Here is a 21,542-nt window from a genome sequence, read left to right as displayed (position 1 = left end):
CCCGGACAGTGAGTAGCCTACCACTTTCCCTCACTGTAGACGGAGTATCCTCTGATTCATGACAGCCAATCAGTCCTCATGGTACACACTGCTCGATGCTCAAAAGCTCGTTCGAGAGGAGTGATTGCAGAAGTTGTTTTAAGCACCTCTGTGTGAACAACACATCTTATTACCAAAGTGAAAGTCTCATGTTCATATTTGTTGCAGAGCATTTCCGTCCCCTAGCACAATGATAAATGTAATAGTCGATAAGTAGGCTACTATTTTCCGTTCCATTTAAACCCCAAAGGAAACACGCAAATATCAGCTAAATCCACCAGAAAATTAAAAGCTATAATTGTGCAGACATTTTTTCCCCGATTTTTTTACTGTGAGGCATACGCCAAAGATTGTTTTGGTGTTACTGTGACAATTTCAATGTTGCATGCAAGTGCGCCTGTGGGTATTACATTGGTGGTCTTTTTTATTGCCCACTGTTGGGTGGTAGAGTTTAATCGGCATTGCACAATGTAATCCTAATATGATATTGAGTCCTGTGAAAAGCAGCTTTAACAAAAATAAATTAATGTGCAGAAATGTATGATTGCTGACTTTGTGAACAAGACGGTTTTTAAATAGTCCATTGATCTAAAGTCTTTTTCAACCCATAAAGTAAAGGTTCAACCTTAATATAAGCAGAAGCTTTCCAGATCTCCACATTTGGAATGCATAGTTTCAAAAGAGAAAAATGTAATCTGAGAAACACTTAAGCAGTCAGATAAATATAGAGTATAGTAAAATATTTGCCTGAAATGTAGTTGAAAATACAAAAATAAAAATATATAAAGTTACTTTTAGTTCAATTCCAGAACTGTGTATATTGCCCAACCAAAAAAGGTACAGACATGTAAAGCTCATTTGTGTGCAATATGACAATATAATGTATGCATCCTCAGAGAGCAGAAGACGAGTGAATCAGCAACTTCCATTTTATTTACATAAGTCTCACTTGTTGCTTCGATATTACAGAACAAAACAATGATTTAGATTTTAAATTCATTCAAGTTTAGTTAATCGTGTTTATATCCATAGTATACAATATTTTTTAATGAAATAAATGTTGCCTTCTCCCAAGAAGCAAAGCCAGATCCCTTTTTAAACATGAAACCAAAACACGTTTGGGAGTGAAATTCTTCCAAGTAGAAAACAAAACAAACTTAAACACTCCCATTTAATTGAAGTGGGAAATACTCAGACACACATTCCGAGGGGGAAAACTATTGTCAAACAAGGTGGACCATTTAGTGAGCAATGCATATATGCAAAAGTGGCCAAATGACAAAGGGCATAAATAAAATACAATACTGGCGTTATGGGGGCTTAAGGGCCTCAGGGAAAGAAAAAATAAACGAAAATAGATCCTTCTTCGAACAGACAGAGGTGTAGAAGTCAGATTTTATGCGAGAGGAAGCCATCCCTATAGCAAGGGGTTGCTTTAGTGCCAAACTCTGATCTTTACAGCTGACCACTCCTGGTTCTGTAAGAAGATTGAGTCTGAGCAGTGCCCCGTCCTCTTCGTCCACTATAGCCACCTCTGAAGCCTTGGCCCCTCAAGAACCGTCCAGGGACACCAAAAGTCTCCATGTTGCGCTTCCGCTCCTCCGCCCATGTTTGTCTAACACAAAAAGAGACAACGCTGTAGCGTCACATAATGGAGAAACTGTTGTTGAATGTTCAGGATAGAAAAGCAACCAGTACCTGAACTTTGTGTCAGACGAGATGTTGTCAAAGAAGCACTTTGCTTTGTCATAGTAGCATTTTGGTCCAAAAAGATCATCCTCTGCTGTTGAGAGCAACTGTTCTTTTCCCTTCTCCTCTCCTTTAGGATTTTCATCTGCAGACAGAAACATGCACTGTTAGTAATTGGGAACCAACTTGTTGGGTGTTTCTATAGGGACATTCACTGATTTTAAAAACACACATGCTCATCTTCACACCTTACAGGTCCTACGCAAGATAATATAATCATACACTGAGATGTATCAAATCTGGCTTTTGATGCACCACTTGTCAATGCATTGACCTGTTCAGAAATGAAAACAGAATCCTTGAACAGATGTTTGGAAAGCCAAAAACAAAAGATAAATAATGTCACTCATCACTGGCACTTAGTAACCGAATCCTGGTGCCAAAATCCATCTGTTTTACAGCTGCTGAGCCTAACTACAGTTGGTATGATTTAGACGAGCTTGCATGCAACAGTGTCTAAATAACTTTATGTCATGGAAAAGTGTAAGGTTTGAACAACCTGTGGACATTTAAAAAATAAACGTTGTCAAAAAAGCAGAAGATGAAAATGCAGACCTTTCGTCCTGTGCACCTCCCTCTCCAGCTCCTCCTTTACAAACTGTGCGTTTGATAAATCAAAATCAAAGTCTGTGTCAAACTTCAGGACTGCAGATGGAACATTAGCCACAATCAGCTGGCCTCTACTACGGACTCTGCGCCTCCGAGGTCCTAGGATTATTATATTTTTAAATGCATTGAAAGTTAGGACTTGGTCATTTGTCTTACCGTTACAAACCTGTACATTTTACCATTACCTTGTTTTCGGCTGGGTGTTGGCCTGTTTTCATCATTCTGTTGCAGAGTTTCCTGCTGAGCATTGGGCACACCTGGGCCTGACTTCACTAAAATGTAAAAACAATTACACTCACTTGCTGGTAAATGCACAGATTGACATTTCCCAACATTTGTAAAAACGTTTGACACTGTTAATCAAGCAAAGCTCTTCACTTTTGTGTAAATAAGTGAATATGGTGTTGAGGCTATACTTTTGCCTTTCATTAATGCAATTATGTATGCTTACTGTTGGCTCCAGTGGCCCTTCTGGTCTGTGGAATCTCTCCTCTGGGTTTCTGAGGCCTTCTTTCCCACTGCTGCTCCCGCTCCTGGGATACAGAGAAGTCTCCCCTCTGCCTAGTTCTATCCACTTGGAGGGTTTGAACAGACTTTTCCACCATGGGGCCCCTTCTAACATGTACGCCTGGAAGCATAGGCCCTGCATGAAAAACACAATTACTGAAATATGCAACAACCTAAAACTATTCAGAGGCACTGAGGGTGTGGGTTTGTGTTGGTCCATTAGCAGTACATGTGAATTCATTGAATTACCAAGGCCAATAGCTGCAGCATATTGTTGATTAAGTAGAGAGCTGGCAGCAAGCTGGTTGTAGGCTGGCATCCGTAAGGGGCTAAATGGTCCAAGAGGTGAGTAGACGTTTGAAGGGCCTCCACCAGAAGACTTAAGAAAGAAGTTTGAAAAATGTCAACACAGAAGATATGCATCTTTGTATAATGTAGCGTGGCGACTGGTCATTAGGGGCACAGCCCCACCTAGTGTCAGCAGAAAGTATTACAAATAATGATTACAAAAAAATGCAAAACATAAATTAAAAAATATATTAAATATATTTTAAGATCATGTTTAATCATCTGATTCGTCTGTACATTGCTGTTTTAGTCTGTTCTTCTAATTAGTGTCTACAGTGTGTGCCTATTGAGCTGTTTAGAGCCATGTGGGGCAAAACCCGATCCTGCTCCTCCCTCTTACTGTCCAAGTCAATGGTGACTGTAAAAACTACACTGCGCATGCTCAGAATATGTTCCTTTTTAATGTGTGTTGTTCTTATTATACATCCATGGTGTTGTCACTGTCACTACCCGATCTGCAGCTCTGCCCGATCTGCAGCTCTGCCCGATCTGCAGTGCGCATATAACAATAACAATAACAATAACTCATCTCTCTCGAGTTTTCCTTTTGAGCTTTGCCAAAAGCCACTGTGTCAAGTGTCCTACTTGGGTTGCCGTCCGGAGTTGTCCAACATGGCGGACCCTCTCTCACATGCGCAGAACCGATCGGGCAGGGTGACGGATCGGGTAGTGACAGTGACAATGTGTGTGGCAAAAAAATAATGACCATTCATTCAGAGCTGATTGGCTGTAAGTACGTGTGCCGCGAAAAGTGTGGTGTGTGAAGAGAAGACCAGAGAGCTGCAGTGACGCGTCCTAAAACCCGGAAGTAAGCTGCGCATGGCTTCCCTCGACAAAAAAAGCAATGAGATTTCTCCATAGGATTTTAGAAAATAGCTCCAAATAATATCTGTGGGAAACAAACCTGTTAGATAAATGCACATTTTGTTCAGCCGGATAATATCCACATGTCTACCCTACTTTTATAATTTTCGAATCATAAATCTATTGGCTTAGATTTATGATAGACTTTTGAAACTACAAGAACACAAGGAGGACTTTTACAAAAAAGTAAGAGATTTTTGTCCAGAAGGAAAGGCAAATGGACTTAATCTTCAAGTCAAGGTAAGACTGCAATTTTATTGAAAATGGGATCTTACTAAGAGAGAACAATTCAATATTTAAATGATACAATTACATTTTTTGGGTATGCTTCTATTGAACTGTCTGTTTAAAATTAATTGAAGCATCAGACAAAAAAAGCTTTTGAAAATATTATATTTTGATTTAGGTCAAAATTAAAATATTTGTAAACCTGACGAGTCAGTGCCAGTGCCTCACCAGCCATGAACCTCACTGCAGAAGCTTAGACATCTACGTTTTTTGTGCCCCACCACTTTTGTACATATAAAAACGCCACTAGGTCATACTGTGGGGTGTGAGCATGCTGTTCTTGTTAACCTGTACTATTGCAGGATCCAGGGGTAGGCCGTGGAGGTGAGATCTTGGAGCTTCACACAGTGTGATGTCCTTAATATCACTTCCGCGGAAAGTGATGTACTCATAGACATCATCTTTGGGGTGAGTTGGTCGGTCTGTGGGTCGTCCCTCAGTTCCAAAACACTTGACTAGTTCAGAGAAAATGTTTAAATAAGCCAAGTGTCATCCATGTTTAAAGTGTGCTCTTTAAAAAACAACATGCTTTTAGATATACAGGCAGGCCGTCAAGCACAAGCCAACACTACTCACCTTTAGCCAGCACTACTGTGGAGTTCACTTTATCAATTGTATACAAAATCCCCTCATAACGATTTTGGGCTTTCGAAATTAATCCTATTTTACAACCAATGTAGGGCTTTGATGAACTCATGGCAGGAGAATGTCCAGAACAATTGCTTATAATTTTCAACAAGAACACATGTGGCAGAATTCAAGCCATGGAGCAACCGGAAACCTTTTATTATCTTGCCCAGGTGACTTGAAACCACACCCACTGATTGAGGCTTACACGCACCTGGCGATGAGACGCCTACTAATTCCCCATGCGGAACTTTTCATTTATGACCCATGATGTCTAACAATTAGCATTATTGACAATCATTATTATTTGTTACATTTATTTGGAATCAGAATGATTGTATTCGTCCAACAGATGGACACATTTACATTGAAACAGAAGTAGCCTATAGGTGTGTGTGATGTTTTGTTCTGACAAAAAACGTTGTTCTAACATTTAACATTGTATTGTTTAATCATATTTATTATCAACTCTGCCGTGTTTTATTCTTATTTTCCATTTGTTTTGTTTCTCTACTTAAAGGTGGGGTAGGTAATTTTGGAGAAATCAGCTCGAGTGCACTAGAATTTGAAAATACACAGCCGAAAAAAATCTGCCACTTCCTTACAGAGACCCTCCTCCAACACACACGAACGCGCACATGACCAATGAGGGCACGAGATACGTTTGTGCACAGATGGAAGGCTGACAGGCAGGTAGGCCATTCAGTTACTTTAGCCGGGCCGGCTCAGATGATTGGTCGTGTCCTTTTTACAGTACTAGCCTACGCCTTCCACAGATGACATTTTTTTTATGGATTTGTTGTCAAAGCACTTAAGGTATTCATTGCTATTGAGATGTTAAGAGCATTCCATGGAATATAACAACAATTGTATCTCGAGCCGGTTTCTCAAACGTACCTACCCCACCTTTAACTATTATTTTTTCTTCAATAAAATAAACTATGTACCACGTTAAATGTAAGTAAGTCTAAATGTAGACCTATGTTACCGCCAGCAATAAAGAATAACCTTTATTATGTGTATTATTATAACAAATTACGACAAACAATAGATCACAATGCTGCTTTACAGATAACGAAAGTGATGGTTGATGATCTGCGCCCCCCGGCAGCAGCTGCAATGTCTCTTTGAAAATACAGCAACAACGCAGCCATTTTGAGTCGTCTACGATAGTCAAATAGATAGAAAATCATTCTTTATTGTTTATGAATCTGCAGAGACAGGTTGCACAACATAAACACACCACCAGATAACTCCTCGATGTGTCCCACTAGGGGTTGCGCTATGTACTGTATCATTAATTTCTAGTAGCGTTGGAAGTCTACACTGCGACTCACAACCATTTGTTTCGATTTTGTATGCGATCCGAAGGACCAATCACAGCGTCCGGTGGGGCCGCGTCACTGAGGTTGCATACAATCGGCGCATGCGTCTCACGAGCGAGCTCGACTGGGCAAAGATGGCGGAGGGCTCCGATTTGCTTGATGATGTTTTCTTCAACACAGAGGTGGACGAAAAAGTAGTCAGTGATGTAGTGGGATCTCTGGAGTCTGAACTAACTGGAGCAGGGCCTACCAACACAACGACCAGGGTTCAGTTTGCAGCAAATCACCTCGGAAACTCAGCTGTAATTTGTCATTCCAATGTTCAGTGCAGCGAAATGGGACTTTCACAACAAGAGCTCGCTAAAGCAGGTAAGACAGTAAGCTGCACACTCCGGTTAGCTAACATTGGCGTATTTTGCTCACGTTGTGCCACTGATTTTGGCTTTACTTGCGTGTATCCTGAAACTAATGTGAATTGGAGAGTTGTTCGGCACTCACATTGTTTTTTTTGTGTGTTTCAGCTGCTGTAGGGACAGGAGTGCAAGGAGGTGTCATTAGCAGTACGGGGTCCCCGGGTTCAAGTATGGATGGAGCCGCCGGGAACACATCGAGTATAACAGCCACTCAGCCTAAACCGGGGACAGCTAGCGGAGTCGTTACGGTGGTATCGGGTGCAACATCAGGTGTGGATAAACCTGCAACTACTGCTGTGCAAACTCTGAATGGAAGTGCTTTGTTGATGAACTGTCATGTCACCGGAGGCAGTGGCGGCAAAACCTCACAGTCAGCTGTCACACTTGTCAACACTGGACCTGTCTCTGCGAGTAGAGAAGGCGCAACAGTTTTGTCTGCAAATACTATTACCGGTATACGAACTTCTTCGACGAGTGCGCAGCATGTTGTGATTTCGTCTCAGCCATCAGTAAAAAGTGTACCCACTGTCACGCTTGTGAGGCCACCTATGCAAACTCCCCCTAACCCGTCTCACACCGTGTTAACATCACCCACTAGCACGACCGGCTCGCTTATCAACAAATTCGACTCCACAAAAACTATAATGCAGGCTGTTGCGACAGGGACACCAGCCACCATGAGGAGCCCGACTGTTTTTCAACATGTGAGGACTTCAGTACCTTCAACAATCGCTGCCACTCCTCCTGCTGGAATACGAGCTATTGCTCCACAGGTGTTGGCCCCACGACTCACCCAGCCCCAACAAAACACTCCCAATATCCAAAACATCCAGCTCCCTCCAGGTAACTTTAGAGTATAAGAGCATCTTGAAGGTTTGTCGAACATTTTAGATGTGTAGTGTTGTCTATTTAGGCTATGTCAGGCCTCAATAACTTTGTCAGAAACGTGTTGCTTCCAAACACAACTTTGTTTTATTGGTTGACCATTCTGCTCTTGTTTAAACAGGCCAGGAATGGTTTGAGACATTATCTTTTAGGGCCAAAAACCACAGATAAGAAGTGGACAAGGTACTCACTTCAGAACAAACAAAAGGCCTTGAGGACAGCTGATCTACTTCTGTAGTTTATCAGACCGCTGCAATATATTGTTATTTTTACTTTGTCTTGTCAGAGAGGCTAACTGTTCTCATACCAACAACTTGTAACTGTGTATCTCTAAATATATATTTCCTTTTTGTGTGTCTCACAAAGTTTGCAAAGGGTTATTGTGTTTATCTCTGATCACCATTTACAGTTATATTAATGCATGTACATAGCTCTGCTTGGGAGTCCCTTTAAAGAGGTATCCCAACATCGGACTGAATGGTCAGACCTAAATAAGCTACAACAATACAGGGTTAAACTTTAACAACATCATTGTATTGACTACATTTAATAACACTTACCTACCTACATTTCAGCACAAACACTTTTGTGTTTGCATCTTAATTCTCCTCTGTGGCCTATCTGTAACTTGGTGCTACACAGTAACTTATCACAGCAACAAACAGTCACCTGTTTGATAGAGAAAATACAAAACCAGGCTCCACTGCATGGAGCACTGACCTACATTAAATTATAAACACATTTTAAATTTGTATTCTGTGGAAACAATATCTAATAACATATTATGTTGCGACTTGAAACCCTTTTGATTCTTGGCACCATGTTTGTGGCAAATGTGTCTGATTGGTCACTTGTGGACTAGAAATCTCTGAACATAGCACTCCCATCTAAAGCAATATTTGTGTATCAACATCCTACAAAAACATTAATTCATACCCCCTCATGTCAGAATCGCCATGAATGCATGCAGTATGAATGACAGTGATCAGGACAGCAAAGCATGACATAATTCTCCTGTTGCAGGTATGGTTTTGGTCCGCAGTGAGAGTGGGCAGCTGCTGGTGATTCACCAGCAGACCTTGGCTCAGATCCAGGCTCAGACGCAGTCCCAAAGCGCCATGACCCCCCGACCTGCAGCCCCCTCCAACACTCCGCCTGTCCAGATCACTTCTCTTCAGGTACCGGGACAGCTGGACACAGGGACACAGTCACACACAGAAAATGTGACTCATTCATGTTAGATAGTGAGGCATGGATCTGAGATTCTGGATCAGTTTTTACATGAATAAGGTATTCAATTAATCCGACTTGTAAGATTTGGTTGATATTTTCTGTATGTACAGTATCAACTAGTTATGCCTATTTTTTTTCTTTCTACTGTATACTTCTTATTTCAGGAACAAAATTATCCAAATAAATATAGGCATAACTTATATGGAAGAAATGATATAGAAACATATTTCTGATAGTCATTCTTTATCGTTATGACTATATAAATGATCATATTGCCCAGCACTAGACTGACCATTTGCATAGGTTCATGTGTGTAACACCTCCTTCTGTATCCGCTGCGGTTCTGCAGGCTCCGGGCGCGTCCCTGCTGCCTCGTCCTGTCCCCCCCCCCCACCACCATCATTAAACAGGGTACCACAGTCCAGACAACTGTAGCAGCCACCACCACCACACTGCAGAGGCCTCCAGTACTGCAGGTAACTACAATACACATCCATTTTAGACCTCACATCCTTTGCATTAAATGTTTTCAGATTAAACTGGGACGGTCATTCACCGAAAATAATTGTTACCTAGTTCCATTATAGCCATCCTGGTTTGTGTGCACTGAAGAGTCTGTGACTTTTAGACAACCAAGTTAAAGCAGAATATTTGCTCTGTATAGACCAGGGGTATCCAAACTTTTTTCACAGAGGGCCTCATACAAACAAATATTCGAAGGGCTGGGCCACTCACTAGAGGTGAGGTTTATTGCCTCATAAGTAAATGAGTTGGCAAAATCAATCAAATGTAAGTAAATTACGCTTGATACAACAGCCTACATCACAGCTTTCCATAGGGTTTCATTTATTTTGTTAGCAGCTCATTCCTTAAAACAGAAGCCTTAGATTACTTATCATAAGATGAAATAGGAAGGGTATATTTCAAGGTTGTTATTTGGCTTTTTTCTTATCAACTTAGATTTGTAAGAACATATTTTCAACTTCAATTGACTGAAAGTGGGCTTATTAACACATGAACACTGTGTAACATTATGTTTACAGATATATTTAAGAAGTACAAGACAAGCTCATGTTTCATTTGCGGGACACATTCCATTATACTTCTGGACACCCCTCGTATAGACCATGCTTTTATTGGCCGCGTATTACTCTTCAGGGACTGTCACTTTCAGTTCCTTAAGCCACAAACATAAAATATGTTAGACAGTGTGAACAACTTTTCCAACCAGCTGCTCAGGCATATAGACAGAGTTCTTACCTGCCTCTCCTGAAACCAGAGTGCATCTATCTCTGCTCCTCCTGTGAACAATGACTCCCTTTTCACTACAAATATTATAATACGTTCTTTACATTAAGTCAAGCATAATTGCATTCATTTTTGTATTGTCTTTGAAAAGCCCTTTTGTTCATTCAATTAAAAACCTTGCTGGTTGTCTCATCTTTTTTGGATTTATAGTTGTTCAGGTTGCCATGACATTTTCCCTGAAGGTTAATACATTTTGCTGAACTCTCATTAACAGGTGTAATCTCTGTTTTGCACCTCATGTTTTTCTATTGTAATGTAGGAATGTGAGTGGAATAAGAGAATTGCTAAGCTCCCAAAGAGTTTATGTTGTACACAAAGTGCATGAATAACAATGAGTATTCTGTGGTAGCAAATATACAATATCTATCAAAACCTTTTCCTAGAAAACTGAAGCTTGGGGCAAAAAATGACATCTCATTGAAGTTGGATGTACTGTCCCCCGGGACCAGACATTTCAGAGACGTTACTCTGACCTTGTCACTTTCATCTTATGACTGGATATTTCCTGACTCATATAGAACACCATCATGCTGGGAGGAACGTCTGCCTCCACGGGACCGTCGATTGGAGCCCCCACCCCGGTGCAGCCTGGATGTGCAGTTACACAGAGGGGGACTGGGACCCCTGTCACTCCAACAGCTATCTCAGCTGTAAGAGAGAAGTACTAACCTTGAATGCTCTTGTCTTTGTTATCTTATACAATTAAATATATACTAGGGATGTAACGATAAATCGAATATCGCGATATCGCGGTAAAGAAATGTCTCAATACCGTCGTGAGACTGACAAAATCTACTGCAATTTTTTTACATTTTTTAAAATAATTTTTTTTTTTTTTAAATAATAATTTGAAACCTTTTATCATCGATCTCTTTTTCAAGGGAGACCTGTCCAACATGGAAGCAAGTAGATTACAACATGAACATAAAACAACAGAACACAAAAGGACATCGTATTTACAGGGCTACATGTACATACAGGGTTCGAGTTATAAACTGAGTTCTATGGGGGTCTTTAAAACTAACGCGCGCACGCACACACAGTCACAGGCATAGATTGCGCAATAATGTATTGCGCACCTTGGAGGTGCAGACCCCCACAGATGTTTGATTTCACTGGGTCCGTGGGAGCTCAGGCCCCTCCTTATGGGAGCTCAGCTCCCATTGGCTCCCACGTAACTCGAACCCTGTGTACATACCTAGAGACATTGACAAGTACCAACAGTATATTTATATCTCGCCCTGTCAATAAGCCTCACCTTCTTGGCAAAAACTGTATTGTTTTTGAAGTGATGGAGAGACAATGCACAGTTTGACCCACTGCTGTCACCCATGCCCAAAGCATATCTCTCTGTCCCAGCAACATCAGTACCAAGCAAGAGAGTTATTTCCACAGCAGGGGATTTTGTAAACGCCCAAACATCCCAGCTTCTACCTGGAAATGTGGACATGCTCATATTCCTAAAAGATAACCTTGATGATGCTGAGTGAGTGAGTTAGAGTTGAGTTACTTGAATAACTAAAGTGAAACTTGATTTATTCTTTTGCAGGGTCTGATTATTATATTGTTGACACTTTAAAATACTACTATCCTACTAAAATGTTGTAAAAATCAGATTTATTATTTAATAAAGGAAAAAAAAAACATTCACATTTTTTTCTTTATTTTTCAATATCGCGATAAATATCGTACCGTGGACTTTTTATTGCGATATTATCGTACCGTGAGTTTTTGGTATCCTTACATCCCTAATATATACAGATGGGTATTCATTTGAGGGTATTTTTGTGTTCTGTCACATTTTCATGTCTGATGTGTACATTTAAAAAAGACATGCTATTTGTGTGTATGTGTTTGCAGGAGACCCTGGAGAATGTAAAGAAGTGTAGAAACTTTCTGTCTACGCTGATCAAGTTGGCCTCTAGCGAAAAACAGTCTTCTGAGACTTCGGCCAACGTGAAGGAGCTGGTCAAGAACTTACTGGTACATTTCCCTGCTCTTCTTTTTGTATTATTTCCCTTCCCCTCTCTCTTACAAGTTTCATCTCTCCATACCATCAGCCTTTTGCCTTCATTGGTCTTTCTTGTGTTTTTTTTCTCCTCATCCATTCTCTGTGTTTGTTGCACCACAGGAAGGGAAGATGGAGCCTGAAGATTTCACCAGTAGGTTGTACCGGGAGCTCAACTCCTCGCCTCAGCCGTACCTTGTGCCTTTCCTGAAGGTGAGGGCAGTGACACTCCAGCAGATATGATGGTTAATGATGCATGTTACAGCTTTTATGGTTTTCAATAAATGAATAAAGCTTTACTTCAATACTGTTGCAGTCATTTCAGACTCCAAGCTGTCCAAACCAAATACTACCCTTAGTGTCAGTAATACATTACATTAGCATCCTTTTAGATTGTATGTTTTTGATTTACATAAGATGAGGTGACCATATCATTATATCCTGTAAACAAACACTTATTCTCCTCCAGTGTAAAACACTGCTGCTAAAACCTTTTAACAAAATGAAAGTCAACCCGTCTTAGTCGTTTAATAGTGCTGTGCATGTTACTCTTAATACACGAGACACGAGGTCTGAGTGTCGAGTACTTGAGTCGTGTTGCGCACAAACTACTGAGGGTATGCACACAGAGACGGTGAGATTCACAGACATTCTTCCCTGTCTGACTTCCAACTCTGTTAGAATAAGATTGTTGTACTCAGTTCACTTCACTGTTCAGGCAGTTCTCTTTCCCAACATGCAGGCAACCTTGTTTGGATTGCATTAAAAATGCATTTATGAAGACAAACAAATCTCAGGATCAATTATTGTAGTGTCAACAAACATTCAACTCTAACAAAAAGAAGGCATCTCTTGGTTGCATGATGTTAGCTTTCTTACACTATATATGGCACAAGTTCATATAGCCTTTCCATTGAATAATTCCAAGTCCAATGTTTATAACATTTATATATTTAATGGTCAAATGTTGGTCAAACCTTTATTCTGCATTCTGCCCTAAGTTTTTATTTCCATCACATCTTATATTATCTTATTTATTGCACCTGGGGGAATATATTTGATTCCTCACTGAATCCATCTCTAGCAATCTCCTGCAGATATGTCTAGACATCAAGCTCTTATCGTGGGCATCAGATCGTATGACTGCTGCTCGTAAACTTTCCACCTCAAAGAGGAAAATAATTCCTCAATGGTTTTTAGGAATGGAAAGTGAAAAGGACTACTCTGTTAATAATGAAACAGCTCATGCATTTTGAAAGATGTGGTCATGGAATTGAGCATTTTGTGTCAAAACAATGAAAAGTGATCCACATACGGGTCACATTGACTTTGTTGTCTGTGTGCATTTTGCTAAAGTGAACTCAATATTGTTTGTTTAATACAAATGTTGGAACCATAGGTAAATATTGTATACACTTCAGGTAAAGACAGTCTACATTGGAAATAGAGTGATTTGCATGTACATTGATGTGAGAGTACATTTGCTTTGCAAGAACAAGCTGTGCTGTTTATTTATTTGAGAATAGTATCATTAATGTAGCTTGACTATTATCTAAATAGATCCAACTTGCTTAGCAACCTGGGGAAGTTTCCTGTGTAGTTTTTCAAAATCTAAGTTCCTTAGAAATAAATAACTTTATTTGACCAAATCCCTCTGGTTTTATGCTTCCAGAAAGAGGGTCAAAAGACCAGATCTTCCCCTATGAAAAGGAGTTGATGACTTCATCAAACTGATTGCATGTCCTCTCTTTCTGCCTGCCTGCAGAGGAGCCTCCCAGCGCTGCGTCAGCTGACCCCAGACTGTGAGGCCTTCATCCATCAGAGCCTGCTGCCTCTGCCCAGCAATCAGCCTGTAGCCGCCTCCACCGCCCTCGCCGCCGTGGCGCTAAGACCCCCCCTCTCCACGGCCCCCACCATGGCCACCAGCACCGCCGGGGCCAACACTACAGTCATCAGCCTCACTCAGACTCCTCACAGTAAACCTGCACTGGTAATTTATCATTTGCTATATCTGAATTCAGTCATTGGCAATGCACATAGAAATAAATATTCATCTTTATGTGTGAATCAGGGTTTCCGTTAGCCGGTAATTACCGGTTTTTAGCTGGTAACATTTATAAAAAACCGGTAAATTCAAAACCTGACGGTCAAAATGTCTGGTAATAATTAGGGAGGCTCCGATCGATCGGCCGCCGGTCATTATCGGCCGATATTCACTCTTAATAGTTTGATCGGTGCTCTCTATAAAGGCCGATCAGGAGAGCTGGATCTGATCGATATGGACATAAACGCGAGTGAAGTGTAACCGGACGCGAGAGAGAGATCAGATCAGCTGCTGAGTCTGACCGAGACACGCAGCTCTGCAGGATCACCTGAAGCCCCGCCCTCTGTTTAGCAGGCTGCAGGAGCTGCTTGAGAAACTGACGGGCTGTCAGGAGAGAGAGGGAGAGAGAGGGGAAAAGAGAGGATCCGTTTCTCCCGTGTTATTATTCAAAGTTGATGTAAACTTCTGAATAATGTACGTTATCTACTACAAGTAGTTTGTTTGAATGTAATAATTATGTTGTTTGTTGTTTGTGGAATCATTTATTGAAAAATGAATCTGAATTTTTCGATCTGTTACGATTATAAACTGAAGCAATATAAAAATGAGCCCGTGAACTGAGTTTTAAACTGAAGCAATGAATATCTGCTCATAGTCCGGTAAATTACCTGCTTACGGAAACTCTGCTACACAACTCTTATTATTATTATTGAAATATGACCGGTAAGTTTCAAATTTGTCCGGTAAAATAAATTCTGCCCGGACATTTGACCGGCGAGAAAAAATCCTAGCGGAAACCCTGGTGTGAATGTGTGCAGATGGTGCCACAGCTACAGACGATAGTGAGGCCCCAGGTGACGCTGGCTCAGTCTCCCATGGTGACAGTCAGAGGACAATCCCATAGCCGGATCATTGTGGGCCAGCCGCAGATGGCCAAACCGCTCCAGACAGGTGTGTGTTCAACAGTTACTGACACATATTTTATTTCTTTTAAATGAGGAACTAAATATGCTGTTGGTTCCTAAATTTTTTGTTTTATATTTTATGTATGCACAATGACATCAAGTCAAATTCCTCGTACGTGTGAACCTACCCGTTTTAAACCCGTTTCTGATTCTGTATTGATCTTCCAACAATGTACTATGTACAGTGTGGGAATGCTGCCACCTTGTGGATAATGTCTGTAGTTGCAGTTTGCTAAGCTTTCGATACTATGCCAAATTATTCTAAAGAAAAGCATTGCAAAAATGGTACACTAACAATTCAAAGAGAAAGTGTAATTTAATCTTCTCAGTTATGATCAATAATCATCTGAATGTCCTGTTGTATCTCTTTGATTCCAGCAGTGAGGCAGACGTTTACTCCCGTGGTCAGAGGAGGGCAGGTGGTCAGTCAGACACCTCTCAGTGCTGTTCAGAGGCTCAAGGAAGCAGGAAGGGGACCCTTCAGGTGTGTGACTCTTTTTTAGTATTTGTCTACGTTAAAATTATATCGGCATTTGGTACAGACATTGCAAACTAAATGTTTATTACAATCAACCGTATGTTCTTTTCATTTGTTTCTTTAACTTTTTGTGATGGTACATTTTATATCTCTGATTTGGAACCGTGCAATGGACCTAAAGACCTGAGTTAATAATTTGACCAGATGGAAATAGTCAAATTCTACAGACAAATTGCATTAGTATTTACATTATTCTAGTTGTTTAGGGTCACTTCAGCTGCATGAAGATGATTCATGTTGTTTTATTTAAATGTACAATGACAAAAAAATAGTAAAAATGTATAAATTCAAATTGTGTTGCTGTTTCTAAGCCATCACTTTTTTTTAACTTTGTCCAGGGATGACGATGATATCAATGATGTGGCCTCGATGGCAGGAGTCAACTTGTCGGAGGAGAGTGCCCGTATCTTAGCAACCAATTCTGAGCTTGTTGGCACGGTGACTCGGTCCTGTAAGGATGAGGCCTTTCTCTCCCCCTCGTTACTCACCCGGAGAGCTCTGGAGATTGGTGAGATACATAATTAAAGAGAAAATGTGCAGCACTTTCTTGCTTTTAAAGGTCGACGCGGTCTCACACCGACTTCATCTTTATTCACACAACTTTTTTTGTGACAGGTAAGAAGTTTGGTGTCAGCGAGTTGGGGACAGATGTGATAAACTACATTTCCTACGCCGCACAGCAGCGACTCAGACACCTGCTGGAAAAAGTGTCACAAGTGGCGCAGCATAAAAACATAACATTCAAGGTGAGTATTAATTAGTCATTTGAGAGCTGCTGAGACCCATTGCCTCATTCGCCTGTTTTACCTGATGTAACCCACTCTACCTCCCTTTCCTCGTCCTTCAGGAGGAAGAGCGCTGCGAGCAGGTCAGCGATGTGCGAACCCAACTTAAATTCTTTGAGCAGCTGGATCAGATGGAGAAGCAAAGGAAGGAAGGGCTGGAGAGGGAGATTCTGTTGAAGGCTGCTAAGGTAACGATGCATATAAACAAGGTCACACCATCGACAGGACGACTCCTACACACTTTCATTATTGCATAGTCATGGCGAGCTGTCTTTGCTCAGTGTCATTATTTCCTCTGCTGCTTAAAGTACCTAGAGCACAGACCTTTTAACAATGAGCCGGTGAATGAATAAAATCAATCAATCAATGTTTATTTATATAGCCCAATATCACAAATGTTACATTTGTCTCAGTGGTCTTCACAGTGTGTACAGAATATCAGTATGACAATACGACACCCTCTGTCCTTAGACCCTCACATCGTACAAGGAAAAACTTCCAAAGAAAACCCAGTTTAAAGGGAAAAATGGGAGAAACCTCAGGGAGAGCAACAGAGGAGGGATCCCTCTCCCAGGACGGACAGACGTGCAATAGATGCCGTGTGTAAATCGAAAAGATAGTACATTCGCAACATAGGTAGTCCAAATGTTTGGAAATGCATGTGTGTATAATAGGAAGATGAATCCAAGAGGATGTCAGCAATCTTGTGGGAGCCATCAGGGAAGTAGTATGGTGAGTCAGGCAGGACCACAGAGACAGGTTCAGCCACGACTCGAAGTCCAGGACTCAGATCCAGTGCTCAGGATAGAGGATCCAGGACACACGACCACAGCAACAGGATTAGCCTCGACTCAGGATCCCGGCGTAGATATGGACATAAAAAAGAGATTTGGGGGAAGCTGGGTTAATCTGAACATGAGAGTACACAGGTACAAACAGCCAGAAAGACAGAAAGCCTATAGCAGCTAAACTAACGTGTCTACATACATGCACTCCCTTAGGATAGGTTGGGGGAAAAGGGTAGCAAGTAAGAAGTAGGACACAGAGGTGGAGAGGCACGCAGGGAGAGAGGTCCCCACTGGAACCTGAATTTGTCAGAGGTAGGAGTGGGTCAGTGGCTATGTTCCACACTCCCCAGCCGGGCTAGGCGTTCTCTGCAACCTGTTACCCTCTAATACAGGGGTGTCAAACTCAAGGCCCGGGGGCCACATTCGGCCCGCGACTTCATTTTATGTGGCCCCACAAGAGCTTGCAAAGAATATAATATGTTTACTATACGGTTACATGCTACAGAAGCACGTTGCCCATAAACTACATGTCCCACAATGCATCTCAAATATGACTTTTTCCTCAGAATTTGCGTTTTTTTCTCAGAATTTGCCTTTTTTTCTTCAAAATATGCATTTTTTCATAGAATTCCTTTTTCTCAGAATTAGATTTTTATTTCAAAATGTCACTTCTATTTATTTATTCTCCAGAATTTGGATTTTCTTTTTAAATCATTTGGGACATACGCACTGAAAAGACTTATGAAGTTATTACCCTATCCGATGATAATCCAATGCAGAGGCAATAATGTAATATAATACATTATTTTATATATATGATATATTTATATGTATTCTTATATAGTCTTAAAGTTACAACCGGCCCTTTGAGTGCAACCATAATGTTGATGTGGCCCGTGATGAAATTGAGTTTGACACCCCTGCTCTAATAGAACCTCGAGAGGTCAGAGAGGGGAAAGGTTTTGGATAAAGTTTTAAAAATAAGATCTAACTTTTTAGGATTTAAGTGAAAGAGTAAGAACTAAAATGTATAGGTGAAGAGGCACAACGTATCTACGTCAATGCACTCTTATTAGATTATTTTATTTGATCACTATAAGCTTTATCAAAAAGGAAGGTCTTAAGCGTACTCTTAAAAATGGATAGGCTGTCTGCTGCCGAACACAAACTGGAAGCTGATTCCACAAATGTGGAGCTTGATAAGAAAAGGCTCAAAATAAAACAATTTTGAAATCATCTTGAAATATTAAAATGTCCTCCACCTTGCTGCAGTCTCGGTCACGGCAAGAGGACCCCGAGCAGCTGAGACTCAAACAGAAGGCCAAAGAGGTAAGAATACATTTTGCTAAGTGACTTTATGATTATCTGTTTTTGTGAGACATTATAAAGTGTTTGTGTGTGAGACTAATCCGTGTGTTATTGCTTGTTATTCCAGATGCAGCAGCAGGAGCTGGCTCAGATCAGACAGAGAGAAGCCAACCTAGCGGCGCTGGCAGCCATCGGCCCGAGGAAAAAACGGAAAATGGACTCTCCTGTTAGAGGAGCCAGTGCCGAGGTGAGGAATATGGAGCCAATTGGCGTTAGGGTTGTGCAAATTAACAAAGAAAAGGTGAATAAAAGAATAAATGTCTCTCTCTGTTTGCTCTGTTTCTGACCCCAGGGCTCGGGGGCGGGCCCCTCTCAGCCCGGCGGCTCCGGTGCAGCGAGCTCCAGACAGTTTATGCGACAGCGCATTACCAGAGTCAACCTCAAGGACCTGCTGTTCTGTCTGGAGAATGAAAGAGAGACCAGTTGCTCTCACTTGCTTTATAAAGGCTTCCTCAAATAGCACCTGCATTTAAAAGACTAGTGTCGCTCAGTGGCATTAAGGAAGCCGAGTTGTTTTGTCAGATCGGACCCACTCAGCCGGTTCTTTCTTTGATCTCCCCGTTGCTGGATGAAGAGTCGTCAGTGTGTGGGTGGAGAATGATCTGGAACAAAGAGCACACGTCTTCTTTTAGAAGCCTCTTCAAGCAAAGGTCTTTTGTATTTTCAGAGGTGCAAATATTTGACTGCAGCCCTGATTTCAGTGTGCCTCTCAGCTCGGGTAGCTCTTTAAAAACCAGTTGCACCAAACTACACTCCAGTCATACACTGCCTCACGCTGCACACAAGAAACACGTCTTTATTGAACGCAGCATCTCAGACGCGGAGACCGTGTCAGTGTCTTTCACACTGGCATCGTGTTGTAGCAGCAATCTATCAGCCTGATTTACAAACCTGCGGTAATGTGCTAACTTTCTGTTGGCGTTTATTTAAGTTCCTAACAGGGATTTTAATTAATCACACATTCATACTATATTTGATCACAGCCTGTGGATTGTTTTACATAGACTAACCTCGACTAGCCTTGCCATCTGCTCAATTGCCTTCTTAACAAACGAAGCCATATTAGAACGTGTTGATCAGCTTCAGTAACTTCATCTATCCATCAGCTCTCTCTCGTCTTTGTCGTTTTGTTGCCTGCTCTCTTTGTTTCGTCTTTGCTTGATTGGAAGCAAACATGACAGTTGATTTGTCATGTCTGGTGCATGATGTAATCAAAGGTAGTTGGTATTTGAACTCCCGCCCAGATGTTTTCAGTGAGTTCCCAACACAGTGGTTGAAAGCAAAATATACCACCTTTAATACAAAGACTAGATATACTTTACATTTATATCAATCATCTCGAGAGCACACCGTACTGGTTGGGATCTGTCCCAACTTTGCAGCATATGACGATATAACATTTAACTACAAGAACTGAAACTTGTATTAATGTTAACATCCACTCCTAACTGTATTTCTGCGCTGCACTTCTGGTATGTTATTGTATTGGTAGCAAGCTTGTCATGTGTTGATATTCAAGAGCCGGGAGAGGTAATGAAAGATTTACATTCTGAAAATAGTTTGGCTCTGTGTAAATTGTTACGAGGAAACTATCGAGTAAATGTTCTGCCTTTCATTAGTGTCATTTAAAAGGTGATAGTCTTTTCGAAGAAGAGTGTGATGTTAAGCTCTGACTGAAATCTCTTTGGGGAGGATGTTCACTGTGAATGATCAGCACATTTTAGATTCTGCTTTTGTGCCATACAAAGATGATGTAATTGGATGGCTAAATAGATCAAAATACATTGAAACTAGTATGGTGTTATTGGAAAAGAATATGCCTGTAAGTAATGTAAAGTATCCTGGCAGTGTAGCTCATAAGTTAACATGTGAATTTTAAATAATTGAGTTTGGACAAATTAATGCTATTAATGTTATTGATTGCAGTCATTTAGGGGAATTAGACATTTTCCAATGAGTTGTTTGTCAAAATGTTTATATTTATGAATATTCGAGGATGGACTGCACTTTGACAGGTCACTTTTCTAAAACTAATGAACCAGATAAGCATACCCACTTTATACCTTTTAATATTTTTAAGTGCACATGCTATTTTGGTCTTTATATCTTTGTCATTTTATGAGAGAATGTATTTGAGCGTGTTTTATTACTGTATATATTTAAGTTTGCTATTTGTAGGTTTATCGGTTGACAACTTCAAGAGTGTGTCTTTTATTTTTCATATGCAGTACAGCAGTCTGCAGTAGATATGACAATTAAGACAAACATGTTATACTTTCTTGCCAATATCTTGTACATTTTGCACAGCCACTTGTTTATATGTAAATATTTGAATTTGAATTTGAAAAAAAGTTTTGAATTGCTTTTTTATAATGGGTTGAAAGAGAATGATCTCTATTAAAACAAAAAGAAAGAACAACTGCTTTGACTGTCTGGTCCTTTAGGTCTTTATAGAGTATTTGCCTGTATTTTCTGTGACATTCCAGCAGTATTTGTGAACGTGCAGTAAAATTAAGTCTCAAAGTAAACCTTTTTGTAGAGAGAATGATTTAATTGATTAACATTTAAATGGATGTGATGCCAAATTGAGCAAAATACAATTTTAATGTAAACACAATGTTTAGAAAAAATGACTTGTACTGCAAACGTTAAAATATTTTTAATGATTAGAAGGGATATTTTCATAGTGGAGTTTGGAGTGTGACTGTTTGAGGTTGTGGACAGGTGTCTGTTATACTGATAACGAGTTCAAACAGGTGCCATTAATACAATTAACAAGTGGAGGACAGAGGAGGCTCTTAAAGAAGAAGTTACAGGTCTGTGAGAGCCAGAAATCTTTTTTATTTGTAGG

The 21,542-nt window shown here is 40.6% G+C and overlaps 2 protein-coding genes across 2 annotated transcripts; one reads left to right on the top strand and one right to left on the bottom strand.

Moving 5' to 3' along the window:
* Positions 1-950: 950 nt before the first annotated feature.
* lsm14b (LSM family member 14B) lies at positions 951-5,145 on the bottom strand. The gene is made up of 8 exons (XM_034087390.2): positions 4,981-5,145; positions 4,693-4,859; positions 3,154-3,283; positions 2,849-3,040; positions 2,583-2,669; positions 2,344-2,496; positions 1,738-1,873; positions 951-1,654 (listed from the first exon to the last, which is right to left on the bottom strand). The coding sequence occupies exons 1-8, from the start codon at positions 5,099-5,101 to the stop codon at positions 1,495-1,497; spliced, it is 1,146 nt and encodes a 381-aa protein (XP_033943281.1). The 5' UTR covers positions 5,102-5,145; the 3' UTR covers positions 951-1,494.
* LOC117449612 (transcription initiation factor TFIID subunit 4-like) lies at positions 4,180-21,110 on the top strand. The gene is given in 18 exon segments (XM_034087389.2): positions 4,180-4,356; positions 6,403-6,725; positions 6,878-7,612; positions 8,678-8,832; positions 9,237-9,272; positions 9,274-9,363; positions 10,714-10,845; positions 12,056-12,178; positions 12,327-12,416; positions 13,969-14,193; positions 15,066-15,198; positions 15,591-15,696; positions 16,089-16,258; positions 16,366-16,496; positions 16,598-16,723; positions 18,596-18,652; positions 18,759-18,878; positions 18,984-21,110. Coding segments are annotated over 18 exon segments (2,943 nt in total). The 5' UTR covers positions 4,180-4,333; the 3' UTR covers positions 19,152-21,110.
* The last annotated feature ends 432 nt before the right edge of the window (positions 21,111-21,542 follow it).

The sequence above is a fragment of the Pseudochaenichthys georgianus genome, chromosome 7, assembly GCF_902827115.2.
Source record: "Pseudochaenichthys georgianus chromosome 7, fPseGeo1.2, whole genome shotgun sequence".
Classification (NCBI taxonomy): domain Eukaryota; kingdom Metazoa; phylum Chordata; class Actinopteri; order Perciformes; family Channichthyidae; genus Pseudochaenichthys; species Pseudochaenichthys georgianus.
This window is presented reverse-complemented; position numbering and strand designations above follow the sequence as displayed.

Bases quoted from the DNA above. Each gene is read 5' to 3' on its own strand.
- lsm14b (XM_034087390.2), bottom strand. From the start codon at position 5,101: ATGAGTTCATCAAAGCCCTACATTGGTTGTAAAATAGGATTAATTTCG. The intron at 4,860-4,980 runs GTGAGTAGTGTT...TCTCTGAACTAG, and splicing joins CACAGTAGTGCTGGCTAAAG to TCAAGTGTTTTGGAACTGAG. The intron at 2,497-2,582 runs GTAATGGTAAAA...TAATAATCCTAG, and splicing joins AACACCCAGCCGAAAACAAG to GACCTCGGAGGCGCAGAGTC.